At 35.5% G+C, this 19,797-nt stretch overlaps 1 protein-coding gene across 3 annotated transcripts in view; it reads right to left on the reverse strand.

Moving 5' to 3' along the window:
* Window positions 1–466: 466 nt before the first annotated feature.
* FAR1 (fatty acyl-CoA reductase 1) overlaps window positions 467–19,797 on the reverse strand; it is a 75,326-nt gene continuing 55,995 nt past the window's right edge. For 2 of the 3 annotated variants that reach the window (XM_046685956.1, XM_046685953.1), the window contains 4 exons: window positions 18,207–18,378; window positions 10,527–10,656; window positions 4,951–5,078; window positions 467–3,393 (listed from right to left, as the gene is read on the reverse strand). In XM_046685956.1, coding sequence (XP_046541912.1) covers window positions 3,231–3,393; window positions 4,951–5,078; window positions 10,527–10,656; window positions 18,207–18,378 — 593 coding nt within the window. In that variant the 3' untranslated portion in view covers window positions 467–3,230. Of the gene's footprint in view, window positions 3,394–4,950; window positions 5,079–10,526; window positions 10,657–17,727; window positions 17,900–18,206; window positions 18,379–19,797 lie in introns of all 3 variants that reach the window. The other variant, XM_046685954.1, reaches the window with a different exon arrangement.

Below are 19,797 nucleotides of genomic sequence, written 5' to 3' on the forward strand. Positions count from 1 at the left end.
CACTCGCACTCTCCTGCACCGTAGCCTCATCCGCCTCCGTTTTCACAGTCAACCTCTGTTACTAATGAATGATCCTTTACACTTAACAGATAAACGACTACAAATGTACCTATAAATTAATATGATATCATTTAATGTGGAAGAGAGTAGCTGGAGCCTAATGACACCCTGGCAATCTGCTGGTACTGTTTTTAGAAAACAGAAAAACCACCTCATTCCAGCTAATAAAAAAAAATGATATTTTTAACAAAAAGTGCTCGTCCTGCCTATATGCCTCCCCCAAGACAATGTGTAAGAAACTTAGAATTAAATACAGTTAGGATACAAGAAGGAGCACACCTAAAAAGAGGTAAGAAGTATAAGTGAGGACTGCTTCCATAATCCTAACCACATTATCTCATTGGTGACTTCCAGTATGATTTGCAGTATCATTATTGTAAAAATACAATAAATACTATAATGGAAATATAGGGATTCATTTATTACTTTTTGGTTTACAAAAAAGGCACCCAATAATGCTTCTACTTACTTCTTATAAAAGATTATCAATTTACATTTAAAACAAAAATCAAAAAACCCTGAACCAGTTCCTACAGACAAACACAAAAAACGGGGGAGAAATAAGATTTTTTCCTCCCTGCTTCAAACCTTTATTACATAGATTCAAAGAGTGTTTATTTTATACCATTCTTAAGTCAAAGAAAGTATTGCCATGCTTCTTTGTGTTGAGTGTTAGGACATAGTAATGTTGCCACATAAAATTTAAATACAGTCACAACAATGTCACAATCGACAAATGCATATGCCAGAATTATAAGAATCAGGAGTGAGTGGGGGGAAAAAACCAAATGTTTTACAATATAGCTTTATCAAAAGAGTTAAATGAAATATTAAATTTATTTAATAGGCTAATAGGCTACCCTGTTAAAAATTAAGTTTGTGTAGAAAACTAATCAAACAGAACTAAAAACCATGTCTAGCAAATGACATAAATAGAATGATTTCCAAAATCTTTCAACTTTGAGTTAAGCTTAAAGTCTAGTTGGTGGGAATTAACAATCTGTATACTCTTTACACTAATTTTAGAACTCTAAATTCCAGAATGATGTATTAATTTACTCATTAGCTTTCTTTTGACAACAGAATTCTAAATAAACACACAAAATTATGCAGTGACCTCAGCACCATCCCAGTTAGCATTTAAGTTAGATTACAAGAACAATGACACAGTTCAGAAGACATATACCCCCATGTACGTCACATGCCTGCCGATGTTATACCTGATTCTTCCGTAAGACACAAAGACAATTCATCTGATTCTAAGTAGATTCGGCAGATGTGTAAAAATCATACAAATGTTAGCATGTTTTCAACACATTATGAAAATGTATTTGGAGAGATGGAGCACTCAGTGTATAGAGCATGTATAAAGTTAATTACGTGGGCCACTTTAAATCAAAGGCATCATCGTTTATTCCATTTTTAGACACTGTCCTGATCTCTCACACCTTATACCCAGGTATGATCCTAGACCACAGTATCTTCCAAAGAATATATATATATTTAGATAGATATTTCTTTTAAAATAACGTTTAAAAGTTTTACTACAGAAAGTCTAGCTTCAACATGGAAGCACTTTTCCTTTTCAAGATTACACACCTGCATGGAAGAAGGTGATTTTCTTTACATTTAGTTTTTTCATAATAACAAAATAAACTTCTTATACATTGCATTTAAATTGACAAAGGAAATTAAGGTGTAAAATTCTATGTAACTTTTTTGTATTGTGACTGACCTCATTAAACATATTCCAGATATACTGTTAACAATTTAAATATAGTACAACTTGGATCAGCTAAATCAGAACATGTTATGTTGATCAATCTGTTAAACTAAATGTATGTTAAAAGAGTAAGGAGAGTTAATCACTATTAAGGTTTAAAGGGAATTATAACGTATCCTTAAAATATACACTAATTTTCTTGCTATTACTTGTTTCTATAATGCAGTTCTTTCTAAAGCTAAAAACACATGCAGAAAAAATAAACGTTATCTTCAAACTCATTCAACAGTTTGCTACTTTATGTGGTATGTAAATAAAGTCCTTTATTTAATTTTATACACATTATTTTATGCATTATTTTATTTTTCTTGAAGGAATTCAGCTCTCAAGGTCAAAAGTTACTATGTGTTTACACACACGTGAGAACATTTTCTTAATGTTATGACTACCTGCAAATACATTCTTCCATAATAATGCACTTTCAGTTTCATTGGAAAGACACTATAAGCCTTTTAAAAGTCTTATTATTAAATTTATAAAGGGAGGAGAGTACAAGTATGGCGAATCCCCCCCCAACACACACACTTGCCAAAGTCTCAAAAAGTCCTCCAGCTTCAAAACATGAACAAAATCTCACAGGATTGATTTTTATTTGGTCATAATGTGGACAAGAAAAATGTATTGTCATTCTTTTTGATACTAATAGTCTTACTGAATTCACTTTAATTTTCCTTCAAAAAGCACACAGTGTATGTTGATATGGATTCTTAAACCCATTTAGATTTAGTAGGGTCCTTAGAATAACAGATAGCCTTCTGATTATAGAAGCAACTGATGGTTTATAGAAAAACTATATGGATGAGACCTCTAATCAGAGAAAGAAAAATGAGAACATGTCTTTCATGTGTGAGACCACTCAATAACTTAACAGGATGATGTGAAAATAGTTTGGCTATAATTTTAACAAAACTAAAGCTCACTCTGACTGATAGAAAAAATCAAACACTGAAGAATCAAATATGTACCAACTTAGCTAGTATTCCTGTCCAAATAAATGCTTTCCAGTGCACTAAATATTAGAATTAGAAATTCACTATATGTTAAGGCATATTTTAATTAATAAGTTCCAGAATTGCACAGTTATATTGGTCAGTTTTCCTATTTCCCCACTCCTACTTTCACTCCACCCCTTTTCCCGAGGGATCAAAATGTTAAGTCATGGTTTTGGTGGCTATTGTAGATTTGAGCTGGCATACCACAGTGTGTTCACTAGGTTTTTATGAGAATAAACATTAAAATGTTACATAAAATGTACCATAATTTACTCCACACTCCGATCTAAGATGGTTTAATGTCTTGACAAAAGGTGAGATGACTCAAGTACATTTTACATTTTGTGCATTTAGACCACCGTATGCATAGATGTTCTAATGCTAAATTCTTGTCTTCAGTATCTCATAGTGCTGGATGCTCGGAAGTAGGACAGAAACTTGTAACACAGACTAACCACAAAGTACCAGATGTTTCTTGCCATTTGTGATCTTGCAATAAAAATGCGCCAGATCAGGATCACAAGGATAGTATTGAAACCATAACGTATGTTCCTCAACCTGGAAAGCAAATTAAGGGAAGTATGAGACAATATTTTCAAGAATAAAATATTGCTGGATGGCAGATAATTAATGCTCAGTTTTTAATCTAATAAAGTTTAAATCCATATTAGTTTGAAACTTGTTTAAAAACTAACTAGAAGTCCTTAAGTTAGAAATTAGCAAAAGTCAAACCTGAATATGATACTCTAGTCAGCAGCCCATCAAACAATGTCTTACCTCTATTGACAATGAATAGCAGTTTTTTTAAAACAGTATGTTAGGGACAAAAGTTTATTCACTCAGCAAGTATTACTGAGCATCTTTCTGGGTGCCCAGGACTGTGCTAGGCACCAAGTATATTGTAGGCAAAAGAGACACACACCTTGCACTTCTGGAGCTTCCTCTCTAATCTAAAAAGGTTTGTTTATTATATACAGCATCCTACAGACAAAAATAAAGATTTTTTTGGACATCTTTAGCTATCAAGACAAGTTGTAAGACAAGTGAACTTACCCCTTCAGTTATAGCTGACAATCACACGATCCAAGGCCAACTGGTCAAGCCTCACTCATGAATGAAACATGACACTAGCTCTATATAGGAGGACCCTCTCATTCTCAAAGAGCAACATGCACACGATCTTGGTCATGTTTCAACATTTTTGATACTTTTTAATAGTCTTAGAAAACAATATAAATCTTTAGATATGCAATAATGTTACATAAATTACATTAACTTCAACAGGCAGTGCAAGATAGGACCGCAACATATGAACAATGGATGTAGACAAGAGAGTTATGAATTGGGAGTCAAAAGATCAGTGTTCTAGTTTGTTTGCCACTTAATACAATATCATCAAGGCAAACACAACTTCCCTAAGCCTCAATTCCTCATCTATACAACTAGCTGCCTGGCAAAGCCTCTTAGAGTTGGAGGCATGAGAAGAATATTATGAAAGTCTTGAAAACTGTTATAAAAATTGTCTAAGAAACTACAATAAAGGAGATTACTATTAAAATTAACTGCATCTCTGAATGACGGATTAACAGTGATTTTTCCTTCTCTATTTTCTGAGGTTTTTTTTTAAACAATCAGTTATGTATTACTTTTATAAAGAGACTAACAGAATAATTGTAACTCTATCTTATAAACAAAGAAAATTCCATGCCGAATGACGTATTATTATATCTCTTTTCCTCTTCCAAAGATGTATTTGAGTAGGGTAAAAAAAACTTTAAATAAATAAATTACCTCCAGTTTCAAATACATTTTTACTTTCTCCTAATCTTTACTTCTTCTGTAGCAATATAAGGGAAGATAATAGTGATTTTTAAAACTAAATTCCACCTGAACATAGTGCTAAGGAACAGTACAAACTGATGAAGACAGTAAATTTCAGCAATCTCAGGCTAAACCAACACTACCTCAGTTCCAGTCCAAAGGTAAGTACTTTTCCTAAATACAATAGATTATTAGCATAGTATCTTTCATTCAATATACCCGCTTACCAAAAACAACCGATGTGTAATATTTCAAAAGGAAGAGAAAATGAAATTAAACCCATGTAAAACTTACTTGTTCAGATGTTTTCTAGCTGCAGGGAGGCCAGACATTTCTTCATTCAACACATATTTCTTAGTTCCCATGCAGTAGTTCTCTATATATTCTGCCCAATGTAACTGCCGTACATCAATATTAAAGGTCTACATAAACAAAAAAGTTACTGGCCACTTTCTTAATTTTCTTCACAACTAGTCAGAAATTCATACTTTTTCTAAAGGCTAATTCCAAACGACATGATTACAAAATGTTTACAGTATTAACTTTTAAAGTCTTACTGCTTTCACAAAAAAGTTCCTTCCTATTCCCTACTTTCCATTAAACACAGAAACATTGGAGAAGATAATCCAAAAACTCATGTCAGCACCTAACAAAGATTATATGAAGTGTAAGGAGAAAGCCTGCACCATTAAAAAAAAAAAAGACAAAATCCTATTGTCCAAATGGGTCTATGTATTCCTCATTTATACATGTATTGATACATTATTTCCAGTTTCTTCTACCTACAGTATCTCCTCTCTTCTTAAACATCCTGCATACCACATGGATTAATTTTCCTAGCAAATAGTAGGGACATCAAGAGAAAGAATACATTATGAAAGCTGGCTTACGAGTTTAGACAACAGTAACAACCATTTGATGCAAAGAGTAGATAAATGCAGAAAAGAAAACCTTACAAAAATGCTATTTCATGACAAAATAAGAGGGCTATGCACTGCTCAGTGCTCCTCCACACACAATCAGATAATTTTTGTCATTGTGATAGATTATTTACTATATACCATCACTTATCTGAAAAAAGCAAGTTCTAAACAAAAAAGAAGCTACCATAAATAAAACATTAAAGTAAGTGAAATAAAATGGAGACTTGACTTAAGATATAAGATATGAGGTCTCATGTATGTGCAATTGGGTTCCCACAGGAAGAGTGAAAAAGAATGGAACAGAAGCAATATCTTAGAAGACAATGGCCAGAAATTTTCCACAAATGATGAGACATCAAGCCACACATTCAAAACATACATACACCACATGCACACACATATTGGGCATATCAGAGAAAAACTGTTGAAAGTCAAAGAGCAAAATTTTCAAGATGTCAGAAAAAGGCCATACAGATTACCTCCAAAGGACAACTGCTAGACTGACAGCTGACTTTTCAAAACAGGCACTGGGAAGCCAAAAGACTAAGAGAAGACGTCTCCCCAGTGCTCAAAGAAAACTGCTAAAGTGGAATTCTATACCAGCATAAATATCTTTGAAAAAGAAAGATGTTTCCAGAAAAATAAAAACTGAGACAATCTGCTACCAGCAGCAGACCCACACTAGAGGAAGTACACTAAAGGGTATTCTTTACACAGAATGAAAATGACTCCAGATCGAAGTCTGGAGATGAGGAAAAAATGAAGAGCTTTATAATAAAAGGACAATTATGCTAGTAAATCTATATGAATACTTACTGAACAGATTGTAATAAGAATAATGGTTTTGAGCCACATACACAGTATTAAAATAGGTAGTAATAATAGCAGATAGATGTTAATCCTTGCATTGTCCAAGAAAAGGTGCAAGTATCAATATTGTTAGACCTTGATAAATTAAGAAAGGAGGTTGTCACCTCTAGAGTAAGCTACCCAAACAAGTGAAAAAGAATCTATTTCTATGTAACCAACACAGATGGGAAAATAAGGAATTGTAAAAGATAACCTCAAAAAAGGCAAAAAAGAAAAGAAAAAGGAGCTTAAAACAGGTCGGACAAATAGGAAAGTACTAAGAGTCAGATTTAAATCCAAAATTATCAGGAATTACATTATGGATTAAATCTTCCAATTAAGGGTCAAAAACTGTCAGACTGAAAAAAAATCCTATATGCCGCTTATAAGAGAAATATCTGAAAGATAAGAATACAGAAAAGTTGAAAATAAAAGGATGAAGAAAGAGATTTCTACCAGCAATGTATGGGAACGTCCCTTTGCTCAAGGCCTCACCACAGTATGCTGGCAAAGTTTACATTTTTGCAAATCTGACAAATAGTAAATATCTCAATATAGTTTTAATTTGCATTTCCATTGGTATGAGCGGGGTTAAATATCTTTTCAAATGGTTAAGAAATCATTTGCAGTTACTTTTCTATAAAATGTTCGTCTCTTTAGCTCATTTTTCAATAGGATTATTGACTTTTGCCTTTTCTACATAAGCTTTTTATGTAATACGAAATGCAACTAAAATCACATTGAGACACCACTACACACCCACCAAAGTGGCTAAAATAAAAAATTAAAATGCCAAATACTGGGCAGGATGTGGATTAACAGGAACTCTCATACACTGCCACTTGGAATGTAAACTGATACAACCACTTTAGAAAACTATTTGGTATTATCTACTAAACGTATGAAGACCCTTTGACTCAGCTATTCTATTTTTAAATATACGTTCTACACAAATGTGTACACATGGTTCACAGAATTATTCCCAAGAGCCAACAACTGGAAATAAATGTTTATCAACAGAAGAATAAAAAATACCGTACAATACCATTTGTGTAAAGTCAAAAATTGGATAAAACTAACATTTAGTGTGACAGTTCAAGATGGAGTTACTTTTGGGAAAAGAGAGGAGGTCGGGATTGGAAGGGGGCATGACGGGATCTTCTGGGGGTAACAACGTTCTATGTCTTCACCCAGGCACCCACTTGCTAACAATCCATTGAGCAGTATGTGTTGTGCACTGGGATACATGTGTTGAGGCTGGGGGTGGAGAAAGTTAGATTTAGCAGAAGCCATAAATCTTTCAACCTGAGGTTATCTGCAGGACCCTGGTAACTCAGATACCAGGCTGCAGGTAGAGAGGAAGACTGGTTATATAAAGCCTATGGCCCCATAAGTTGAGTCTTACAGAATACTCCTGCAAAAAGATAAGAACCCAAAAAGTTGTATCCTTACAGCAAGGGTAAAAAAGAAGTAAATCTACCACACACAGAAGTGGGCAGAGAAACAGCACACTTGAGGAGGTCTGTCATGCAGAACTAGTAGAATGGACTAGATCTCACTGCCCAATATGGTAGGCACAAGCCACATGCAGCTCTTGGGCACCTGAAATGTGGCTAGTTTGAACTGAGATGTGTTGTGGAGTATAAAATGCACACTGGGTTTCAAAGGGTCAGTATGAAAAATACAAAGTAAAATATCTCTTAAATAAATTTTTTTGTTTTTTTAAAGAATGGCACTTGGGCTAACAACTGTTGCCAATGTTTTTTTGTTTTTCTGCTTTATCTCCCCAAACCCGCCCTGTACATAGTTGTATATCTTAGCTGCAGGTCTTTCTAGTTGTGGGATGTGAGACGCCGCCTCGATGTGGCCTGACGAGCAGTGCCATGTCCACGCCCAGGATCTGAACCCTGGGCCGCCACAGCGGAGCGCACGAACTTAACCACTCGGCCACAGAGCCGGCGCCTTAAATAATTTTTTAAATTTTAAATGATTCTTAAAATGTTGTTCAAATTATATATTATTTTGGATATACCGGGTTAAATAAAACATTATTAAAAAACTTTTTGGAGGCCAGCCCGGTGGCCCAGTGGTTAAGTTCACGTGCTCTGCTTTGGCAGCCCAGGGTTTTGCCGGTTCGGATTCTGGCGCAGACATGGCACCGCTCATCAGGCCATGCTGAGGTGGCATCCCACATGGCACAACTAGAAGGTACTGGGGGGCTTTGGGGAGAAGAAGAAAAAATAAAAAATAAAATCTTTAAAAAAAAAAACTTTTTTAAAGATGTGAGAAGAGAAAGGAAGCTGGTACTGGGAAGATGAGGGAAAAAAAAAACTCCTTTGAGAAACTATAATCATGAACCAGCCCTACACTCTATTTAAGGTCTATATTTACCTGAGTTATGCTAAAAATCCAATCAGATATGTTAAAGTGGTCCTGATTTGTTAATGCCACCTGGCTAGTTAATGCTAATAGTGACCAGGCTATTGGTGGAAGCAAAGGCAAATCCTCATTGGAAAACTGCAATTTCAATCTAGGCTTCAAAAAATTCCCACAGAAATCCTCAAGGAATATGAATTCACAGTCAAACAAACAACAACAAAAAACAAAGAAACAAGGGGTCATGAGTGAGGCCCAGCTTCAACCACAGAGGACAGACCGGATGGTGCACAGCCCTTCAAAGTCTGAATGATAAGAAACAGAATTTAAAACAATTATGCTTAACATGTTTCAAGAAAAAAATTCTAAAGATTAAGAAATGTCTGTAAGATTTGAAAAATAAATTGAACTTCTAAAAATAAAAATATAGCAACTGAAACCTAAAATTCAGTTGATGGTTTAGACACAGTTGTACACTGCCATAGCACTTTAACGAATTATCTAGATTGCAGGCCAGAAACAGATACAAAACACGGAATTAAAGTTAAAAGACCTGGAGGAGAGAATGATCTAACGTATACTAAAATTTCACAACAAGATAAGAGAATGGTGATGAGGCAATATTTGAAGAAACAATAGTTATTTCCCTGAAGTGCTAAAAAACATCAAACTTCAGATCCAGGAAGTCCAACTGAAACAGAATAAATTTTTCTAAATTACAGCCACATTCATTGTGAAACCGTGGAACATCAAACATACAGAAAACTCTGAACAGGAGCCAGGAATAACAGATCATTCAGAAAGCAGCAGCAAATTAGACTGACTTCTCAACAGCAACAGCACAAGACAGAACAGAAAATGAAAGCTTTCTTCAATGTGCTGAAACCATGTTAGAGAAACAAGAGTGAAAGAAAGACATGTTAGACAAACAAAGACCAAGAGTTCACTACTAACAAACCCCTACTAAACATATTCTGCTATTCTGGATATATTTCAAGGAGAAAGAAAATGATCTCAAAGATCTGATAGCAAAGACATTGGTAAATACATAGATAAATCTAAATAAAACTGAACAAAATAATCATTTCTACTTATGAGGCTTAACTAGAGAACTAAAGTAATGTGTAACTATGTAAGTTAGTGGTAGCGGAGGTGGTACTCACAGCTACAATATTTTCAGGTCCTAAACATCACCAAGGAAGAGGCTAGCGAAATTGCTTAATTTAGACTTTGTTAGGTATACACATTAAAATATCTAAGGTAACCTCAAAAAGAACACACACACAGAGTTTAAGTTTCAAACTAACAACAGACAGCAGAATGTCAAATGATGAAAAGTAAAACAGTATATTGAAAAACAACTTCTGAGAGAATGTTTTCCTCAAAACTCAAAGAAAACAAAGTGTTTTGGGGAAAAAATGCATAAAGAAGTCAAAGTTCTCTTTGAACCTGACATTAAAAGGAAAAAGAGAATCAACGTTTCGATCATACTTTGAAAATACCTCAGCCACTCTCAAATACTTACCTTATAAATTCTAAGGCAAGGCAATTTAATTTCACCACCAACAACTATGATTGAGGCTTTAATGAGAGACTATAAATAGATCAACGACTTTCTTGTTGCATAATGGCTGTGGAAAACACCCAATTATTTCTCAGGTTGGTAATGGTTCTCTAATTAGCATGCTACTTATTATCTAATATAAAACAGAAAATACTTGCCTTCTTATCTTCAGGGTTTAGTTGATTCATTAGCATATTGACATTGTCAGTATTCCAAACCCAAGAATGACTTGTGAAATATTCAAGAAACACCATAGCTCTGTGAAGACGAGTTATTGTTTTCATCATCCTGTATTATAAGAAAAATTGACAGATTCATATTTTGCACAGATTAGGAAAAGTATCACCACCACCCAGGGTACCAGTTTCTATATTGAGACATTAATGGTAAAACTATAATACATAATTCAGTAAGTGTACCAAACCAGCAGGCAATAAGAATATTTCTGCATCCTGGAAGAACATTTCATAAATCCAAAATGGAAAAGAAATTTTTTTAAGCAGCAGCAAATGAATTTAATACTACCTACACAGAGTTCTGCTTATATACGAAATTAATTTTCAAAGGAAATATAATATTTTAAGGTCAAATTTTCTATAGACAATACTAAGCAAGTAAATGGATTCAATTAGAATGCCCTTGCCTTTTGTTCCTTTGACCACATTTTAGTTCAGCTGCATTTACTAAGATTTCCTGTGAATTCACAATATAATGTATTATATTAGTTCAACTCTTCAGCATCACAGAAGCAAAGTATACAGAAATATTCCTTTGCCATTTAATCAACTCTCTTTCTATATATTTTAAATAACTTTCTCTTTAATACTGATAGGTACCACTCTTGATCATCTGAATGTGCCATGAAATCAATGACTCATGTTGAAAACTTTCTGAAATAGATATTCAAGATATTCACTCATCTCTCCAAATCCCCAATATCCATCCTTATAGACATGAGGGAGTTCAATATTTTTTGTTTCTTTTTAAAGGGGTGAGGGGCCTTAATCTTGAAATCATGTCATTTTAGCATGGCTCATTGTAAGTCATTGATATCATAACCCCAGTCTCAGCAGTAACAGCTATACAATAACGATTACCTAGAATCAGTAGGAAAAGGGAAGGAAAAACTTTTTGAAAGAAAACACACACCCAAACCTCCTAACCTCTGAGAAACAGAAAAATAATTTGTGGAGAGATACTTAAAAAGAATTCATTTATATTCCCACAATAAGGATTAGCATTACATGTAGTTTAGTAAGTCCCAGAATTAAGGTCTTTAGAAATGAGGGAAATAGCAGAAATTCAGAACATTGCGGGGGGGGGGGGGGGCGTCTAAAGAGTAACATTAGCTAAGCAATCCTGATGATACAGTCAATACTTTTAGAAAGAAATCATGAAACCAGATTATTGAGAGAAAATGAGGCAACATGGACTATCAAAAGAAAAACTATAGTTAAAAAACATAATTCCAAAATAAAACCTCCATTACACACAAAAAGAATTATTAAGCCTCAGAGGCTATATCTGGACAGAAATCGTTTCTATAGATAGAAAACACTTGGGGTGAAAAAAGCAAGACATGCCGCTTTTAGAAAAGAGATTAGACATTTTTTTTCCTAAAAATAAACAAGATATAACAGATTTAATTAAATCAATATCCACTGTCACAGCCAGTAGACTTGAATCACATACATACACATAGTTGGTTAACGTGGTTTTCTAACATGCATCTTATTAAAAAGATTTTCTTCCTTACTCCTTTTCCACTGCCAATTCTCACCTAGTTTTATCTTCAGATTCATTCAAGTGATGAAATTACTTCATTCAAGTGATGAAATTACTCTAAAGCCAATCACTGATTCAGCCATTCCAAAATAATTACAACAAAAAATTGGAGGGGAGGAAGGAACTTTGAACGGCCACATATGTGTGAACTTCATAGAACTTTTTTTTTTAAATAGATGAGGGAGTTTTTTGAGCTAACATCTGTTGCCAATCTTCCTTTTTTTTTCCTTCTCCCCAAAGCCCCAATACATGGTTTGCATATCCTAGTTGTCAGTCATTCTAGTTCTACATGGGCTGCTGCCACAGTATGGGGCTTGATGAGCGATGCACAGGTCCACACCCAGGATCCAAATCAGCAAACCCCAGGCCACTGAAGTGGAGTATGGGAACTTAACCACTCAGCCATGGGGCCAACCCCAAGCTCACAGAATATTTATCAAGAAATAGGGGCCGGCCCGGTGGTACAGCGGTTAAGTTTGCACGTTCCGCTTCTCAGCAGCCCGGGATTCGTGGGTTCGGATCCCGGGTGCGGACACAGGACCGCTTGGCAAGCCATGCTGTAGTAGGCGTCCCACATATAAAGTAGAGGAAGATGGGCATGGATGTTAGCTCAGGGCCAGTCTTCCTCAGCAAAAAGAGGAGGACTGGCAGTAGTTAGCTCAGGGCTAATCTTCCTAAAAAAACAAAAGAAAGAAAAGTACTAGATTGAATACTATGGAGGATAAAAGGAAACTTAAAATTTTGCACCATCATTCTTTGGTTAAATATGTCATAAGAGCAGATGCCTGGGGCTACACTGCCATGTATGTTCTGAGTATTTATTACTTATTATGGAAACCCGCAAAAAGTAATCAATCACAATTCTTTAGAGTGTAGGGTAAGATCTTAATGGTCATCTAGTCTAGGGTTTCTCAACTTCGGCACTACATAATTCTTTGTGGTGGGGGCTGTCTTGCGCACTGTAGGATGCTTGGCTGCACCCCTGGCCTCTACACAACAGATAACAGCAGCAGCCCTCCCCCAGCTGTGATAACTAAAAACATCTCCAAATACTGTCAAATAAAAGTCTCGTGAGGGGGCCAAAATTGTCCTTCGCTGAGAATCACCCAGATAAAAAAAAATGTCAGCTTCAGAGAAATTAAGCTAGAGAGAGTTAAGCTAAATAAAATACAAGACCATGGAACCATTTTATTTAAATGTCATTTTTAAGTCACGAAATATCTACTGTAGTTCAAGAGCTAGAGTGAATAATTTATACTCCTTCTACATGCAATAATATCATGCATCCTTGATCCCAATGACTATTAACCAGGAATCCATATGATGCATATCTGAGTTGTACTTTTCATAATTATGTCAAGATAGATATAACAAGTCAGATTTTTATCTGCTGACACTCAGAATAATGTAAATGAGTAAAATAGACATCATGAATGACATGATTAACATTAGTTCAATGTGGAAATAGGCATTATATTAAGGCCCCAATATAAGGTATAAAGCCTGTAGCCTGCTCGGTAAGTATCTGAACAAATTAAATAATATAAATTATAAGATTTTGTATTTGACATTTGTAAAATTACTTAAACAAAAAACCTTTACATCTCTTGCTGCCTTTAGACTACGAGCTCCCAGAGGTCAAGGATCATTCCTGCTTTGATACTTAGAAAGGCTCACACAGGACAAACCTCAGGTAAGAAGATTCTTTGTTTCACGTTTCCTATTTGGAGCAGACTTTAATTTCCAAAAGTGGCTGCAATATTATCTTCCATCCTACATGCTCACCTTGACTATCTTTCTGTCAAGAGCTGAAGGTAATTTACAACCAACAGAATGAGGCGGAAACGATACTGTGTGACTGCCAAGGGCAGGTAAGAAAAGGTGAAGAGCTGTCTGCCTTGCTCTGTGGAATACTCACCCTTGAAGCTTCAGTCGCCATGTGTGCTGTCCAGCACCCCCTGAGGCTGCCATGCTGTGAGGAAGCCCAAACTAGTCCATGTGGAAAGACCACACAGAGAGGCTCTGAGACTACATGAAGAGAGAAAGATGCCCAGCCCCGCCAGCTGCTTTGCACGCTTTCTCTCCCTTACCACTCCTCCACAGAGTACTTGCTCCTGGCCCTATCTCACTGCAACCACTTAAAAGACCAGGAACCAGAACCACCTAGCCAAAGTCTTCTAGAATTCCTGATGCATAGAAGTCATGAGAGATAAAGAAAATGATTGTTTTAAGATACTAAGTTTGAGATGATATGCCAAGCAGGACAGATAACAGGCACAGATCTTAGCACGGGGAGCAAGGGGCTGCTATAATGAAACCTAAGGCATGTAGTATTGGCTTTAGGATCAGGTGGCAGACAGAATCTGGAAGGCCCTTGAGGAGACTTTTGGTGAAACCTGGAAGGACCAAGAAAAGAACGCTAAAAGAAGCCTTAAAGGGCTTTAAGGAAGCTATTGGTAAGGGCTTAAAGAACAGTGAGGAAAATATTGTTGGAAGTTGGAAGAACAAAAGTGTCACCTGCGTTAACACGGGAAAGAGAAACTGTACCTAATAAACTCAGTGATCTAGCCAAGATGATCTGCTCAAAGAGGACAAAGATGGTCTTAAAAAATGAACTATTTTGAGTGGAATTTGGAGGAAATATAAAATGCCAGCCGGGAATTAAGAAATGGCTTCTGAGCATAGATCAAATCCAGAATACGGATGCAAGAGTCTTCGTTAAGACCTCGGAAAGATTTAAGGTAGTACCTCAGAATCTTTCAGACAAAAAAAGGCTCGTTCCAGATCTTAAAGAAACGTCTTATAGAAACCTACTGTTTAAGAGGCAAGGATCTAAGATCTAAGGGTATTGTCCCATAGCAACCTCATAAGGAACCCAAGATAGACAAGGGCATGTCTCAAAGAGATCTGTGGGTATGGCTTTGGTCTAATGAAGCTGATTGTTTCAAAACAGATACACAGGAAACCCACAGTTTTAAAAGGAACGCTACCAGCTTACACTTAAAGGGACAGAGACAGTATAAAATGAAGAGGCCTCTGGATCAAGGGTCAGCAAACCTGAGCCTAGGGTCCAAATCCACCTGTTTTTGTAAATAAAGTTTAACTGGAACACAATCATGCTTATTCATTTACATATTGTCTATCACTGCACAACTGAGTAGTTGCAAGGTGACAGCTACATTTAGCAGCAGAGTTAAGTATGTACAACAGAAACCATATGGCCCTTTACAGAAAAAGTTTGCCGGTCCCTGCCTTGGGGCCTCCCAACATTTTATGAGCAGGAAATCCAGTAAGAAGGTTATTCAGTTGCAAACACAGGCCAATTTTTTTTTCTGGAAAAAGAAAATGACTCAGAGAGCAGAGCTAAGAGCCATGGAGAATTCCAAGAGAGTAGGACTGAGCCCTAATTAAGGAGCCATCAAAATATATCTGGCTAAAAACATATATATATATCTGGCTGGAAGATAGAACTGTTATGGACCAGTGATTGCTGTGTGCCTCCCATTTTCTCTCTTTTTGAACAAGATTGTCTAAAGTCATTTTAGACAATTTTGTCTCACCCGTTACATAGTGGGTATATGGCAAGCTGGAAATTGGTTGCTTTAATTCACAGGCTTTCAGACCAATACTCAGGAACTATACTTGTAAAACCACTCCTAAAGAGCCTCATCCACGGTTGCACCAGATACAGTTGACCAAACACTGGCGTCAGGCTGATGCCAGAGGGGTCTTGAGGGGAAGTAGCAAGTGTATTTTCCATGTGGGAGGAGTATGAATTATTCTGTCCAGAAGGCTGACTGCAGCAGATTGCACTTTCCAAAAACAGCCACAACAATTTCTTTCATCTCACTTGCTTATTTACAACATGATCTTGACCATTCTCACACCCCCTTTCCTCGAATCTCGGAGGACTTATGACTCGCCTGCAACTAAAAGAATGAGGTGGAAGTGGGTGCTGCATGATTTCCATAGGTAGGTCAGAAAATGAATGTAACTTCCACCTTGCCTGCTAAAATATTCTCCTTGAAGCCTTCAGTCACCATGTAAGCCAGCAGTCCAGTTCTCCTAAGGCTGCCGCTAAGTGCTTGTAAAGAGACTCTATGAAGAGATCCTGACACCGTATTAAGAGAGTGATACTAGCTGTTCCACTGCACCAACCCTGCTTCAGCTCCTTCTGACCGCAACCACATGAAACATCCCCAAGCCGAAAATGCCCAGCTGATTCCCTCCCGAATTCCTGATCCCGAGAGAAATAATAATTAAAAGAAATAATAAAATGACTGCTGCTGCTTTCAAGCCTCTAAGTTTGAGACGGCTTGTTACGTTGCAACACCTACTATAAATTATTTAATAATTTTGGCTATTCACTCCTTTTTTTAAGTTTACTAAGCTCCTTTTTTCTGTGTAAGGCATTGTGATTTATTTAACCTCTTGTAATTTTTTGACCTAATTTTGACTTTTCTGCTCTAACTTGTGAGAACTTTATTAATATCAAGAAAACATGCATTTGCCATCACTCATAAATTTTACATTTGCTTTTTAGCCATGAAAGAATGTTGCCAATGACAAATACCACACTTGCAGATCATTCCAGAAACCCTTGAAAATAACTTTGATGTATTCTGTGTCTTTCTTCCGTTAAGTATTTCTTTACCCATTCTAAAGCTGTTCAATTCAACCCTCTCACATATTTCAATATTTAACATATAGAGTTTGAAACATAATGGACAACTGAATCCACAGAAAATTCCTACAAGTAACTCAGATCCTGATACACTATAACTGGCAGATACCTCACTTTTATTTTTTGAGCAGTTGATGGAAGTTCTGGAATCAGCATCTTCTTTATACATAAATACTCAAATCCTGAACTCTCCAATCAAAGGCTCCACTGTAATGCCAATGTAGTTAAAAAAAATAAATATTTTTATAGTACATTTCACTATAATTTTGGTAAGACAGTAGGAGGATTTTATTTAAGTTTGTGAGGTTTCAATAAAAAAGAAAAGAGAGAAGAAAGGCTATTATAACAACTATAAGAAAATAGAAAGTTTTCCATTTGTTATTAACTTTTTAATAAAACTATGACATTTTCAACCTGGAAAATTAGTCAGAAACTGTAATTACCATATTATAAGCTGAATGGGCAGCTGAGATATATTCAAACAATTAATTTTCTAGAAACATTTTATGTTTTTTCATATACAACTGCACAACCTACTTAAAGCAAAGGAACATTTTACCCTTAATCCCCTATAAAATCACCCCATCCCTAAATTTTGAAGGGGGAGAGGAGAAGGGCTCAATTTCAGCTTATAATAACAATGACAATCTTGATGTTGGACATTTCTTATATTATGGGATTTGGGCAGATCAATGGCACTATTAGACAAGATCCACATGTTAGCCTCCCCAAATATCCCAATTTCTAAGAAATGTCCTAGCATTGATTGTGATTGTGATTAATCAGGTTAGTAATGCTAAAGGTAAAGCTCATGCTAGCGACTGTTCGTCTTTCCAGCAAGCTTCCACCACCTTACCAATACATAGTGTATTTACTCCTATTCTTCTTACCACGGCTTCTGACCTGTCAACCTGAGTGCAAGATCGAGCAATAATGCAGGTACTGTATGTCTGACACCCTTCCAATAATGAAGCAATAAGTTGTTGGAATAGAACTTAATATTGGGGCGCCTGAACACTTGGTTTAAAGGATTCATCTTGAAGGAATGATTTAGATAATATCCTGTAGGAAAAATAAGCGTCAAAGCATTTTGAATGTTATTTGTTATTCAGAAACAATATCTAAAGTTAGTCCTAGAATTCAGCACATGACAGTAATTTATCAACCAAACTTTAGAATAAAATAGAGTGAATTACAACACTACCTTCGCTTTTCTGACAAAGTCTTAAATTCAAGAGTCTTCTCATTCATGAAAGGCCATTAAGCCTTATCATAGGCATAAACAAATACAGAGTTAATAGCATTTTAGTGTAAGCATGGGCTGTTTAACAGTCAGAGGAACAGATAAGACAGAGCTAGTCACCATTACCTTGGGCTTCTTCCAGTCATCCTGAGGTAGATATCATACAGGAATGCTGGGGCCTTATGGCTTACAGCAATCCAGTAGTGATATAAAAGGTGATTGGAGGTTAGATTTACATTGGGCCGTCTGAAGGCCTGTTCGAGAGGATTCCTCTTGAAAGTGGAAATTACATGGTATTCTGAGGAAGAAAAGTTGTGTAACAGCTTTGATAATAACCATGTAATGAAGTTTTGAAAAACAAAAAATCATGTTTTTACAAAGCAAAATATTTTACCAAAGATGTCAGAGATCACTCATTTAAAAACACTTTTCTACTCTCTACAGTAGCTCAGAGAATACGGGTGGTAGACTGTTGAACTCCAGTGGTGTTACAACTGCCACTATTTATGAATTTTAATTAGATGAATGAATTTTTGCTAAAATTCACTCTTAAAAATCCTTTTAATGTTTTACCTATGTCAGTTTACAATGTTACTTTCTATATTTCACCTCTCACGATAGCTTCTTTCTTTCTGTTCCTCTTTTCCGATTCTTATTACTGTACTTACTTAAAAAAGAAAAGGAAAATCATCATCCTTTGCGTATGAATAATTAAGTTGCTCAAATTAACATATGTCAACAAGCTTAAAACAACCCGAAATTAACTTCTGTTGTAATTTATTTAGGTTATGAAATGTCAAGACAATCAAATCTATTATCATCTATGTTAACACTTTAATAGAAATGTATATTGAGATAGTCACTAAAAAAACAATGCTTGACTTGATTTTTACTAAACTGTACAACACAATGAAAGATTACAAAAAACCTAACTCATTTAAAGTTTTAAAATTCCTAAAACACTTTATTATTAAAACTTTATTTTATATAAATATAATTAAATATTATTTAAATAATTAAACTTAAAATCATCCTAGATTTTTTCTTATATGCTCTTAACAATCTTTAATTTGAAATAAAAAATGCCATAAAAAAACCCTAAGACAAATAACATAAAAGATTTACTTTAAAATCAAAATTGTTCTGCAAGGGTAACAAAAATTGTTCAATGAGAGTTAAAATAAGACCTATTACTAAATCAATTCCATAAATATATTTTACTTTAAATTTGAAAACATAAATCCACAAGTTAAAAATGATTCAATTTCAGTAGGCTTTAAGTTATACTATTCCTATTTTAGAACAAGTAACATAGCATACACACTACTTGCTGTGAATTTAAATACATTAATAAATGTAATAGAAAATATTCTGGCAATATGTCTCCTACTTGCTAACTCCTTCATTTATTACTCTTGGGACCATTAGCTATCTCCTGCGATAAACCAACTCTTGTAGTCGGAAGGGATACTGCCTCTGGATAGGCAATAGCAGGATTCAGTGCCATGAGGGGAAAAAAAAGTACTGTTTCCATGCCACGGCATCTGAGGGCTGCTGCAGATGGCAGCAGAAAACAGTATAGGTCAGACAACAGTGGGACAGGGAGGAAATAGCACGATATTTTCAAATTTGTGAAACATTAATAAGGACCACAAGGCAGTATTGCTAGACATTAAGATGGCAATTAAAATAAGAATTGGTAACTCAGTGGCCTTAA

This window comes from Equus quagga, chromosome 14, assembly GCF_021613505.1.
Source record: "Equus quagga isolate Etosha38 chromosome 14, UCLA_HA_Equagga_1.0, whole genome shotgun sequence".
In the NCBI taxonomy this organism is placed as follows: Eukaryota; Metazoa; Chordata; class Mammalia; order Perissodactyla; family Equidae; genus Equus; species Equus quagga.